Source organism: Oreochromis niloticus, linkage group LG3, assembly GCF_001858045.2.
Source record: "Oreochromis niloticus isolate F11D_XX linkage group LG3, O_niloticus_UMD_NMBU, whole genome shotgun sequence".
In the NCBI taxonomy this organism is placed as follows: Eukaryota; Metazoa; Chordata; class Actinopteri; order Cichliformes; family Cichlidae; genus Oreochromis; species Oreochromis niloticus.
In genome coordinates this window covers 30,148,405-30,162,386 of record NC_031967.2, presented here as the reverse complement: position 1 = coordinate 30,162,386, position 13,982 = coordinate 30,148,405, and the positions used below count along the sequence as shown (strand labels likewise).

The 13,982-nt window shown below is 43.4% G+C and overlaps 1 protein-coding gene across 4 annotated transcripts in view; it reads right to left on the bottom strand.

Moving 5' to 3' along the window:
• LOC102078974 (NACHT, LRR and PYD domains-containing protein 12-like) overlaps nt 1-13,982 on the bottom strand; it is a 95,634-nt gene that overhangs the window by 65,656 nt on the left and 15,996 nt on the right. The window contains exons 11-13 of one of the 4 annotated variants that reach the window (XM_019352769.2): nt 8,038-8,211; nt 7,827-7,847; nt 5,762-5,831 (exon numbers count right to left, since the gene is read on the bottom strand). In XM_019352769.2, the coding sequence (XP_019208314.1) occupies nt 5,816-5,831; nt 7,827-7,847; nt 8,038-8,211 (211 nt within the window). In that variant the 3' untranslated portion in view covers nt 5,762-5,815. Of the gene's footprint in view, nt 1-133; nt 311-3,551; nt 3,589-5,761; nt 5,832-7,826; nt 7,848-8,037; nt 8,212-13,982 lie in introns of those variants that run through there. The other 3 variants (XM_025905471.1, XM_019352770.2, XM_025905472.1) reach the window with 3 other exon arrangements.

Genomic DNA, 13,982 nt, shown 5'->3' with positions numbered 1-13,982 from the left:
AAGATGAAAACAGACTTTACCATGAAGATCCTCAGTGTGGATCAGTATAATATCAGCCTGATGTCTGCAGTTTAGTGTCAGCACAACTTTCACATCATATTCATCTCAGCACAACTAAAACATGCTGACTGACCTCAGAGTTTCAAGTCCACATCCTGGACTCTCCAGGAAACCACACAGATGCTTCACTCCTGAATCCGGCAGCTTGTTGTTGTTACTCAGGTCCAGCACTCTCAGATGGGAGGGGTTGGACTTCAGCGCTGCTGCCAGATAATCACAGCTGATCTCTGACAAACCACAGCGACTCAATCTGTATAAAGAATGAAAGATGTAAGTTTATTAGACAAAGTGCTTGAAATCATTCAGTGTTTCATCATCTGTTCAGAGCTGAAGAAGGTTCAGAATGTAGAAGTTTAGAAAATGGAAACTCCAAACAGCTGAAGCCAACAGGAAGCAGCTTCAAACAAACACAACAAGAGAAAAAACTCTGAATGTTTCACATTAAAGTCGTACATTTCTCATAAAAACAGGACAAAGACTTGAAAAAGTCGTGTTTTTCCTTCCAGGAACCACATGGCTTCACTTTTAAAGGTGAAGTGTGAAAGAAACGGACATATTTGAAGTCCAACACCTTTTTCCAGTCACATTATTAAAGCAGACAAACTACAAGCTCATTTTCATTCCAACAAGTCATCTTCTGACCTGGACTAACAACACTGGTCTCTATGTGCAGCTGGCTGTGAGACCAGTGCTCAGGGAGCGTCTACAAAGTGCAACACTGAAGAACATCACACACTCATTTGCTTCCATCACACAAACATCTACTGTCATTATTCATGTTCCTGCTCCTCTAGGTTCACACGGAGCTTCTGCTCTATAATTACTCGTTGCCATGGTGATTCGTACTATGCGGCTCCATAACTCAGACTGAGCATGCTCAGAGCAGATTGGCCCAACTGTGATCAGCTGATCTGGAACAGGAAACTGTGCTATATGTACATTATTACATCTACACCTGAATCTCAACACTCACAACACTCCAGCTTCAACACACTTCAGCTGTGCAACACAAATATATCAACTGTGTTTAATATTTTGGCACATAGATCATTTATGTGCTTCAGCTCTTCTTACAATTTACCACCAACACGTTTCAAAAGAAGCAGCTTTTACTTTGAAGGCCAGCTGTCTCTGTTTCCTGTTTTCATTGTTGATAATGGAACAAGTCGATGCTTCAGTGCATTGAATTGTGTTACACAAAAATAAGCAAAGTGTTCAGGTTGTTCAGGCAGAATCGAGCGTTGAAGAATGAATTCACACGTCAATAAACATTTTCATCAGCACAAGCAGGACAATGAGAGCAGGAAATACCCCCAAACTGCCATTTCTCATTCTACAACTTCAACAACTGCACATGAATTATACTTCATACACAGACCCACAGTCTCTGATTGCGCTGAAATCTCACTGACAGCCAATAGAAATAAAGAAAAGTCCAGACTGACAGTCTCTGTGGGGTTAGGCAGTGAACTGCTCACGCTGCGTTCAAGTGCATCACAAACTATTGAAATTGGATCCAACTTTGTGAAGCAGATTTCTTCTCAGCTGCTGTTTTGAATAGAATAGAATAGAATAGAATTCAACTTTATTGAAACATTTGAACATTTCCTCATGAACTGTATTGAACTCTGTAAATGAACTGAGAACTATTTCTACATTTGAAACTATGGATCCATTCACTTCTGTATGTTAGTGTATAAATGAATGTTAGACTGGGCTCCATGGAAACACTTGGACTCAGCTGCCTTCTTTCTGTAGGCAGTCCAACAGAGTCCTTTCTCTTCTCCAGCTTCTGTTTGAAATCCTCTCACAGAGCCTGAATCCTGCTTTGTTGTCATGTTTGGGCCTGTGTTCGGCTGCTCTGCTCTGCCTCATTCACATCCTGTTGTAGTTATTACGTAATTTATCATAACATAATTGTTGATGTAGGTTAGAAATAAGTCTTATATTAATTTGAATTGAATTCGTTGCGCTATGCTGCTTTGTTCACTGTGGCTTTGCGGGCTAATGTTTGTTGTGTTTTGTAGGACAACCAGCCTACAAAATGCAGGAATGTGATCCAGACTGTGCGCCCTCTGTCAGCCTGGGTCACACCGAGTTTAAAGCTGCTACCACAGCCAGATTTGATCGGTTAAGAGTGAGAGCGAGTTCAAAACAGCCATGAAACGTCTCGCATATATGTGCCCAAGGGTTGTGTTTAAGCAATCAAGTGATGAATAACTGTTCTCCAGTCTGTTGTTTTGCAATGCTTTTTTTGCATTGTAGATTTGTTTTTCACCGAAGCAGCTAATAAAGCATAATGGAATACAATTTTGCCTCTTTCTTGTAAGATTCTTTAATAGAATGAAACAATAATGCCAGTTATAAATAAAGACACTAAATTGAATGAATTACGAAACACTTATTTTATTTCTATTAGATCTAAAAATGTTGTGTAATACTACAACCTGAAACAACAAATAGACGTGTTGGCCTGTACAGGAGACACAGAAAAAAATGTAACAACAGCTGTGAAATGGAATAGTCCAAATCACCAGTAAACTGGACCTGGGCTTGTTGCAGGGATCTGAAGTTAATAAACATTTTGTGAGTGTATGCACTCACACTTAATATTTATAATAATAAATATGTGCGTGATGAAAGTTGGGCAGCACGCTAACGTCCTTACTCCGCTCTGTATGCTCATACGGGTCTGACCCTTTCACTCCTTTGATTTTTTGATTACCGGTGCTGGAAATACTAGCGCTTGATGCAGTGTTTTGATTTTGTTGCCACAGGTACCCACAAAGCAATGCGCAAAAGTCATGAGGTCTGTCAATCTCTATTCACCACTCATCCAACGTGTGAAACCTGCTGTGAGGACAATTAAAGTGTGGCCAGAGGAGACAGACACAGTGCTCCAGGACAGATTTAAAAACACAGACTGGAATATGTTCACCCACACAGACTTGGACCAGTACGCCTCATCTGTACTGGATTACATCTCCAAAACTACAGACAGTATCACCACCCAGAAACGGATCACCATGTACCCCAACCAGAAGCCTTGGTTGGGGTACATGGTACACAGAGGGGCACACAGGGGGTAATCAGAACAGACGAGACAAGGAAGCGTAAACTGAACACATTCACATAAGACGCGGACCTTCAAGGTAAAGCAGGAAGTAAGACACAGAGACGCGAACTTGACACGGTGGAGACAGCAACTAAGAAACACAGAGACGTAAACCATAAGGCAGAGGGCTCTAAGAACCGAAAGCCACAGAGGGAAACTCAAACATGCAGACACAGACTTACACAGAACAGAGGGGACACAGAGAAACATGAAGGACAAGGGATCAAAAGTAGAAACCATAGAGTAACTCACACAAGTACAATAATACAAAACTCACAAAGGATTAACACGCTGGGTCAGGAGACCCAGTACCCTGACATTGGATGAACCGGGATGTTCGTCTTCTCCTGAAGGCCCGCAACACCACCTTTAGGTCAGGAGATGCACACACCTACAGTACAGCCAGGGCTAATCTAAAGAGGAGCATCTAAAAAGCCAAACACCACTACAAAAAGAAGGTAGAAGAACACTTCTCCAACTCCAACCCCATACACATGTGGCAAGGACTCCAGACCATTACAGACTACAGGACCACCAAACCCTCCCCCACATCCTCTGATGTCTCCTTCCTCAACGAGCTCAACAACTTTTATGCTCGTTTTGAGCGAGGGAACCCCACAACCACAACCAAAACAGACGTGACACCGGACCACCAACCTCTGACTCTCTCCCCCACCGATGTAGGAGCGGTGCTGAGCAGGATTAATGTCCACAAGGCTGCAGGTCCTGATGGCATCCCCGGGCGTGTTCTCAGAGCGTGTTCTGGGGAGCTTGCAGGAGTGCTCACAGACATATTCAACCTGTCCTTGGCCCACGCTGTGGTACCGGCCTGCTTCAAATCCACCTCCATCGTCCCGATACCCAAAAACTCCGACCCATCTAGCCTCAATGACTACCGCCCAGTAGCACTCACCCCCATCATCACAAAGTGCTTAGAGCAGCTGGTCCTAGCACACTTCAAATCCTGTCTCCCAAATCCTGTCTCCCCCCCACCCTGGACCCCCACCAATTTGCATACCGCCAGAACAGGAGCACAGAGGATGCAGTCTCCATCGCACTGCACTCTGTCCTCTCACACCTGGACAACAACAACACCTACGCCAGAATGCTGTTTATAGACTTCAGTTCAGCATTCAATACAATCCACCCCTCACAACTCATCAGGAAACTGACAGACCTGGGCATCAGTTCCTTCATCTGCAAATGGTTACTGGACTTCCTGACCAACCGCCCCCAACATGTCCGGCTGGATAACCGCTGCTCATCTACAATCACAATGAACACCGGTGTACCACAAGGCTGTGTGATGAGCCCTTTCCTCTACTCCCTCTTCACCCACGACTGCAGACCTGCTGATGGTTCCAACACCATCATTAAGTTTGCAGATGACACCACGGTGATTGGCCTCATCAGTGACAACGATGGAGGAGCTCATCGTGGACTACAGGAGGAATGCTGACCCACATCCACCCATCCACATTAAGGGGACGGCTGTGGAGCGTGTGAGCAGCTTCAAGTTCCTGGGAGTCCACATCTCCGAGGATCTCATCTGGACGACCAACTGCTCCAAGCTGGTCAAGAAGGCTCACCAGCGCCTCTTCTTCTTGAGGACTCTGAGGAAGAACCACCTGTCCTCAGACATCCTGGTGAACTTCTACCGCTGCACCATCGAGAGCATCCTGACCAACTGTATAACAGTCTGGTACGGGAACTGCTCTGCCTCGGACCGGAAGGCGTTGCAGAGGGTCGTGAAAACTGCCCAGCGCATCGCCAGAGCACCACTTCCTGCCATAAAGGACATCTACAGGAAGCGGTGTCTGAAAAGGGCTGGGAAAATCATCAAAGACCCCAGTCACCCATCACATAGACTCTTCACCCTCCTGCCCTCTGAGAGGCGCTACAGGAGCCTCCGGACTAAGACCACCAGGTACCGGAACAGCTTCTTCCCCACAGCTGTCAGACTCCTGAACTCTGCCTCCTGACATCTGACCCACGTTAAACTCATGGACTGAACATACACACACCCACAACCACCTACACACACACACACAATGGACAACTGTACCCTCAAACACACAATAATAACATGGACTGAACCACCACTCACAACCACTAGCACTTTATATAGCCTCTGTAGAAATTATCCACATACTTCAATCATTCTGTACAATACAATAATTTTAATTCTACACTGTTTATAACTTGCACAGTTCATATTCCTGTATAGCTTTTTTAAATTTCATATTTCTGTATTGTTTTCATATTTATATCCTGTTCATAGCCTGTACATACTTATAGCATATTCATAACATACCTTTATACTGTGTACATTATAACATACCCATAATAGACCCATATTTTGTACCCTCATACCTATAAAAGACCCATTTCTGTAATATATTTATATATCTATATTATTGCTAATATATATTTTGTCATATATCGATATCATGGCTAAAGCACTTCTGGATGGATACAAACTGCATCTTGTTGCCTTGTACTTGTGACATGTGCAATGACAATAAAGTTGAATTCTATTCTCTACAGCCTCATCTTCACTGACTGATGGAGCACAACATGAACCTGCGGAGGCTGAAAAACTGTCCTGTCAAACATCTCGCCGTCACCACTCCACTTCTGTCAGCCTTTAAATGAACTGTGGAGATCCAGAAATTCTTTTATTGCTGCCATATAACCTGCATCATTATAATTGCATTAATAACATTCTTTACAGCATTATTCCATTAATAATATTTCTTTCAGTATTGATATTGCATTAAAGTTGTTTATTGAGGATGTGTAGTTGAGGATCCTTCCATTATGTTAACTTTTATTACAGGTACAGCCAGAAGTATTGTTAGGTTTAGGCTACGTCCACACGTACCCGGGTATTTTTGAAAACGCAGATTTTTCTATGCGTTTGCACCTTTCGTCCACACGTAAACGGCGTTTTCGGTCACTGAAAACGAAGATTTCTAAAAACGCCTGCCAGGGTGGAGATTTTCGAAAACTCCGTTTTTGCATTTACGTGTGGACAAGAAAAACGGAGAAAACGCAGCGTCAAAGGTGTGCGCCTTTTCTGACGTCACACTGTGCGCCACGTTATTGTTTCGGTGAAATGAATTTCTAAAATACTGTTACTGTTACTGGTACTCTCTGCAGTGTTTAAATGCTTACATATACACACATAGTTACTGTCCCTCCACACATACGACTCGGTTCTGCTTCTATGCCCCATCTTTGTTTACTATTTCCCACCGAGGCTTCTAGACTTCTGATTGGCCAACATTTCTACACGGTTAGGAATATATCGCCACCTGTTGCTTTGGCATGTTCCTAGCAGTGTTTTCCTTCATGTCTGCGTTTACGTGTGGACGGAATTATTTATTAAAACGAAAACGGAAAATCTCCGTTTTCAAAAATACCCGTGTATGTGTGGATGTAGCCTTATATAGTGGATTGTCATTTATGCTTAGAAGTACGTATATAATCATTTGTAGATTGAAAGAATGTCTCATCCTAGGAGGTCTGTAACAACTCTGTGTAGCATGAAGAGGGGGGTGCGTTCACTCCTCTCCAGAGTGTTCTGGCATAGATCACATGCCTCTTGGGATCATGAGCAAGGCTGTATCTTCTCTGTTGATATATGGTATAGCAAACACGCGTATATCTGTTTGAGTGTAAGAGCCTTTGTTTATATGAACTGCTAGACTCCTGGCACCAGCTTTGGGAAGTCTTCACGGGGTCACATCATGACCCCCCCCCCCCTCCACACACACACACACACACACACACACACACACACACACACTTACACAACGCACAGGCAAGGTACTCTTTGTGCGTATGTATACGTCATATGTTAATGACCCTATGCATATTGATGTAACCACAATAAAAGGAGTGCTATGGGGAACCTGGCTGAGAGTCCGACGGAGGCCAAGTGGGCGGAACGACATCTGGCTCCGGTCCGGTCTCCCTCATGGATGAGTAACACAATGAACTTTGCCTACTTGGTGTTCAATGCTTTTGTGTAGTTAAATTGTCTCGTTCCAGCGGTGGGCCTGTGCTAGACAGACCCAACATTAATTTTATACACATTGCATTTGTGCTTATTTAGAGTTGATGTTCCGTCCATTAAAGGTCTTAAGCTTCACTGGCGTGACTGTCCAGGTGATACATGATGAGAACATAGAAGGTTGACTGCATGCACACTTACAATACATATAATCTAGGGATGTGTTAGGCCTGAGGCCTTAACTCATTTGGTGTCTCACTGCATTTTACTCTACTTGGCAACAGATGACCAGTGTCAATAAATAGCCCCAGAGACCCTGAGGGCTTAAAGTTATTGCCTTGTATGGAAGGTGTTATAGAAAAGAGAAGTTCTATGTTTGTTTATAGCCATTAAAGATGTACAAGATGTACCATTGACTGTAACTCACGTCTTTAACCTATTTTAATCTGTAATTGACGCCATGGGGGGGCGTGTACCCCACTGCTTAAAAGTGCTCTTTACATGTTTTTTTGTCAGAAGAAGTCATATGCTGATGTCTCTTCTCCTGTGTAATAAACTCATCGTTTGATTGCACTTTCCTGGGGCCTCCGTGGTTTGTTTCACTGCTCTACATTGATCGATTTCGCAACAGAACCCTGCTCAAGTCTGTCACTTCTATTTGCAGCCAAAAGGAAAAACTGTTGCTCAGTCATTTGGAAAGACACAACATTTCTGAAAGCACTCAAACTTCTTCACATTTGTCTTCAGACACATCCTGAACATTTAGGAACTAAAGAAAGTTTCAAACATCAATCAAAGATCTGAAATACAGAAAAACAACAACAGCCGCAGTCAGTGAACTCACCTCAGAGTCTCCAGTCGACAGTATGGACTCTCCAGTCCAGCACACAGAAGCTTCACTGCTGGATTCTGCAGGCTGTTCTCACTCATGTCCAGCTCCGTCAGATGGGAGGGGTTGGACTTCAGAGCTGAGGCCACAACTTCATAGTGAGTCTCTGAGAATCCACACTGAGTCAGTCTGCAGTGTTGGGGAGTAACGGAATACATATACCGGCGTTACGTATTTAAAATACAAATTATGAGTAACAGTTTAAAATGTGGTATTCAGACATATAGAGTGTGTTCCTAAACATCATCGTCATCATCAGCAGTAAGTGCTTGAGATCTCACTTTTAAAATCAGTTTCTTTAAACGATAAATCTCTTGGTCTGTCAACACATCATCAAGAAAATTCCCTGATTTTTTTGTCAAGACTCGAGACGACTCAACAAAAAGCTTAAGGTCTGGAAAACAATCCTCCACTTTCACCATCCTGAGGCCTTTGGTTTTCTGCAAGAATTTCCTGATCTCAGCAGGAGAGTACAGATTCTGGTGTTCCTGGCTTAGGGACAAATCACTTTCAGACTCCATACTGCTCTCTCCTGTTCTATTTCCTCTCTTAGCTTTTGATGTTTTTGTACTACAGTGGGCAGGTTCAGAGCTCTTCCTCTTTTGAGACAACTTCAGCAAATCCTCATCAAGCATGTTGTCATCCTCACAAAGATCCTCACACACAGACTCAAGAGCCGTGTCAGCTGTCTGACTGGTGTCAGAAAAACCTGCAGACTGGTCATTAGTGAGATCCATTTCTACACCATCAACACTTTTCAAAAATTTCATCAGTTTCATCAGACCCGTTACTGCTCGGAAAAAGCCGGTTTTCCACAGGCGCCTCGGCAGCGGGGTCCGCCTCAGCTACGGCGGAGCCACCCGCGGTCTCAGCGGAGCCGCCCACGGTCTCAGCGGGTTTCGCATGAGCGATCGCGGTGTCCCTACCAGGAGCCCTGGCTGGGACCTGCTCTCCAACAGCATCATCCGCTGGCTGTGTGTTTCTTAGCCTCTCCGGACAGGAGCGAATTAAATGCCCTTCTCCACCACAACCAAAACATTTCATGCTCTCAGATGAAGCAAACACCATGTAGGTGAAACCCTCTATTTTGAAACTGAAAGACAGGTTCAGCTGGCCAGCAGGGTCTTTGAGGATCATAAAAACCTGCCTTCTGTGACACACAACATGTTTGAGGAGCACAGATTCGCACCCCAAAGAGACCATCTTTATGGGCGAAACTAGTTGGCCATACTGTGACAGCTCCTTGGCTAAAGTTTCATTTTTAATAAAAGGAGGCGCATTTGAGATGGTAACCTTTTTAGCAGGGCTAAGCAACGGGAGAACGGGCGTAAAGGTGTCATGAATGACGACGCCGCTTTCCACCAACTCATTAACTTTAGGTACCTTATCAAGAAAAATAACAATCGCACCGTTCATACGGGAGGCAGATTTCACGCTGTCACAGCCCACCACCTCTCCTACAGCCAAAACAGCTTCCTCCACCGAACAATTCACAGTCGGTATAAGTTTGACAGCATGACGGCGTGTCAGCTTCTCAAACTCTGCACCACCCTCAACAGCGGGCATTGTGCCAAGCCAAGCCGGTAGCAAAAGCTACCAAACCAGCCGGCAACAAACAAAACACACCAACAACCGTGTGTCGAGAAAATAAACACACCTGACAGTGAAAATAGAAAAGAGGAACTCGAAAACAGAAATCCACTCACTCCGACACTCCCGTCCCCAGCTCCATGCACTCCGCCATTCACTCAGAGAGAGAGAGAGAGAGAGAGAGAGAGAGAGAGAGAGAGAGAGAGAGAGCTGTGCATCGTGGTGGAAGCAAAACAGTAAAAGTCAGAGTGAATTCATGACGATGTTTATGTGAAGCGTAGTTTGGAGAGATAAAACTAACAGCTTTAGAATCAGCGCAAAAAGGGCGTGAACACAAAGCGCGGACCCGCCGACAGATCAGAATCAGCGAGCTGTCGGCTTTCAGCCCGACCGTGAGAAAGGCAACATCTCACTGATTCTGATCGGCGCTGTGTGTTTACGTCTTTGTGCAGAATCCGTGTTCCTGCTCTCATTTACTGTCTTAGCTGTTTGGTGGTTGTTGAAATTTTGTGAGATTTAACCAGAGATTCTGGCATTTCGGGCAAAAAAAATTATATTAAAAAATCGATTCAGGATTTTAATGAATCGATTTTACGTTATCCAAGCCAGAATCGATTTATCGATTATAAAAACCCACCCCTATAGTGAACCACAGGCCTCAGTGTGAGCTTGAAGACATTTATAATGTTTAAGTAGTTTAATGTGTCGGTGCTGACGATAAACACATTTTGAATGAAACTTTGGTAGCACAGAAACAAGTGGCTAGTCTTTGTGACCATATGGATCGGTCATATTACCATTATTTCACCCAAAGGCACCAAGTTAATACTTTCAACAGCTGCAGCAATACACACAAATATAAACAGTACTTGGTGACAACTTTGCTTTTAGCCTTTAACCCTCTGGGCTCCAGGGTGTAATAGGCTGCTTATGACTACTTTTCATTTGGCCGCTATATTTCACCTAGGGCTGGGCGATATATCGAGTTTTTTAAAAATATCGACATATTTTTATATGAGATATAAGATGTGACAATATCGTTGATATCGATATAGTCTATGTTACGTTATAACTATACTTGTGGAGCCGCAAGTTTGCCTCTCTTTCATCCACTTTTGTCTCTACGCAAAGTTACTCCGCCTCGCCTCTCTATTTCACTGAAAACAACTCCCCCTCCTCCCCCATCGCTTCACCTGCAGCCAACGACAAGATGGACACGGCAAATCTCTGTTAACGAGTTACCGCGCATCGCCCCGTGCGTGGGACTGGACGGCGTCAACGTGTTAGCAAGCTAACCGCGCTAACGAGCTAACCACGCTAACGCCATGCAGCCCACATGGGCTGCACGGCCTAAAATCCTTTCATTTTCTCAAAAGTTGACTGCGCGCCTTATGTATGAATTCTGGTTGTGCTTACTGACCGCGAACCGATTTTATGTGATACACGGCGCTCAGAAACCTTTCAAAAAATGTTTTAGTTCGACTTTGCTAAGCTACGGAGCTACACCGCTTGATGGATTGTTGGAGCATTATGGCTACCGAGGAGCCTCGCAGAGTAATACGTACTGTGCTTCAACGTAATATTACCGTACTCTGTGTGTGTATAAGGACCATAAATGGCACCTGTTCAGAGACATGGTTACGAAGCGGATTTCAAACTCCAGGCTGTCAGTCACGCAGTAGAAGTTGGGAACAGAGCAGCTGTGAAATCTGTCTTTGTTATTATGCTCAGCGTCTTTTAGTTTACATTTTGACTGCACAATTGTGAGCTCTTTGTTATGCACAAAACGACATTGTTTTATTTTATTTATGGAGCATTATTATTTAATAAATGCTGATAATTTATTTTTGAGTAAATTTTTCATGTACATCTGCGCTATATTTTAATAAAAGTGCCTGTGTGACATCTGGGACATCTGGGACACAGCTTTGACTAAGAACTCTTTTTGTTCTTACTTTATGGCTTTATCGAGATATATATTGTATATCGCCATCCAGCTAAAAAATATCGAGATATGAATTTTGGGCCATATCGCCCAGCCCTAATTTCACCTTTAAAAACTGTTTATCTTGCCAATTGGTTATTTACTCATTTTGACATAATGTGTCAGCACAATTTATCTAAATTCAGACTAAATTTAAAATACAAGTAGAAAGTGATATTTTTGACTGTAAAAACCACAAGCATGTTTAAGGAATCATTTTCATAACTTGAAATGCAAATAGAAATTGGACATTTTTAAAAAAAATATGAACAAGTTTTACAAACAACAAAGTTATATGATACTATTTACCTAAAAATGCAGCCAAGGCTCAGACGTTTTTTTATAACCATTTCAAACTATTTACAGAACAATCAGGTGCTCTGCATCAAATAAGAAGGCCCACAAATTATTTATGCAACCCAAAAAGTAGTTTGTGTCCACTATAACACAGATGAGAACAGCTCAGGGATAAACCTGCAGGTCTGACAGCAGGTATGTTACTCAGCGTTTACACTGCAATCTGCCTTTGGTGGCTTTTTAGCACCAACTGTGACGTTCACTAGTAGAACTGACACACAAAACAAAACAACAACTACAGTACACACTAACTACACAAGACAACAAACTAACTTGAGACTCCAAACATGGTATACGTCACAAATCTCTCACATATCAAAACACTCTCTCTCTCTCTCGCCGGTCACTCCTAGAACTTCCCAAACAACCAAATGGTAAATGGCCTGTATTTATATAGTGCTTTACTAGTCCCTAAGGACCCCAAAGCGCTTTACACATCCAGTCACACACTGCTGATGGCAGCTACATTGTAGCCACAGCCACCCTGGGGCGCACTGACAGAGGTGAGGCTGCCGGACACTGGCGCCACCGGGCCCTCTGACCACCACCAGTAGGCAACGGGTGAAGTGTCTTGCCCAAGGACACAACGACCAAGGCTGTAAAAGCCGGGGCTCAAACCGGCAACCTTCCGATTACAAGGTTAACTCCCAACTCTTGAGCCACGAATGCCACATGTTGCCATATCATTTTTTGATTGGTCGACATGGTAAATTTTTCCACCAATAGGGAAGGGGTGTTTTTTTTTTGTTTTTTTTTTCTTTTTCTTTTTTCACTCATAAGCAAAGCGTGTTTGCTAGCGCTCTCCTTAGGAAACACCGTTTTTACCGTTTCTTTCCGGAGTAAACGCCACCGTTTTATTCAGAAAACAAACATCGGTTTTACGTGACCTATCAACACAATTTAAAAGCTGGTATATAGTTTGAAGTCCGCACGTTCGACCCAAGTTGAAATGGAGACTGAGTCCGTCGACCCCAGAGGGTTAATCAGAAAGCCTTAAGTTAGCTAGTTATGTATCGGGCTAATGTTTAAAGCTTTCACTTGAGTAAATTAACTCATATCACTGCTAAGTAATGTTAGCTAAGTTCACAGCATATTCCGTAATAGCGCTGCCATACTGCATCACACTCAGTACATTTCAATCATTTCTCCAGTAACGTACGTACTGGAAAATTATTTACTATTGCCGTTTCTCAATATGCGTACTTGTGCGTAGTTGCGTTCTCGTGTACTCGTGATACGTCATCAGTCGGAGACCAAGTACTGTTCCAATTCGAAGTACGCATCAAACCGAGTCCCGGATGTGTTCTCGCTCCGCCCGTTTTATCGAGCATGCATCGGTGGTGACTTGTGTGGACTTGGTACAGCTAAATATCCCAGAATGCATTTCGTCCGAAACTCAGACAAAGGCCGTTTCTCAATTCTCTTACCAACAAAAAGGCTCTCAAAACAATATATATCTGTGAATTTTTGCGTGTATTCTTGTAACTTTTTACCCCTGGCTTTGTGTGTTCATGTTTTGTTGTTTTGTATACTTCATCTGTTCGTATGTTGTATACTCATTGTTTGTTAAATAAAGTAAAAAAAAAAAAAAAAAGTTTCTCAATTCTCAAGTACGTGAGTACGTACTCGCGTTCTCGGCAAGTCCGTACTCCTGTGCGTTCTCGGCCAGTACGTACTCGCCAAGAACGCGAGTACGTACTCACGTACTTGAGAATTGAGAAATGGCATAGGACTCACCTATCATGCGACTGGAGAACGCAAACTCCGCCATTGTCGTTTTCCACCAAACACTCATTAAAACTGTCACTACCCGATCTGTACCGGAAACCCAATCAGTACCCCGCATGCGCGAAAGGTGTCTACTTCCGGTCGAAGCGTTTTACGATAGTTACGGGTCAGAGTATCTGTTAAGATGTTAAGAATAATAAGTATCTCTTAAAATGTTCCCGATAACGAAACATTTAATATA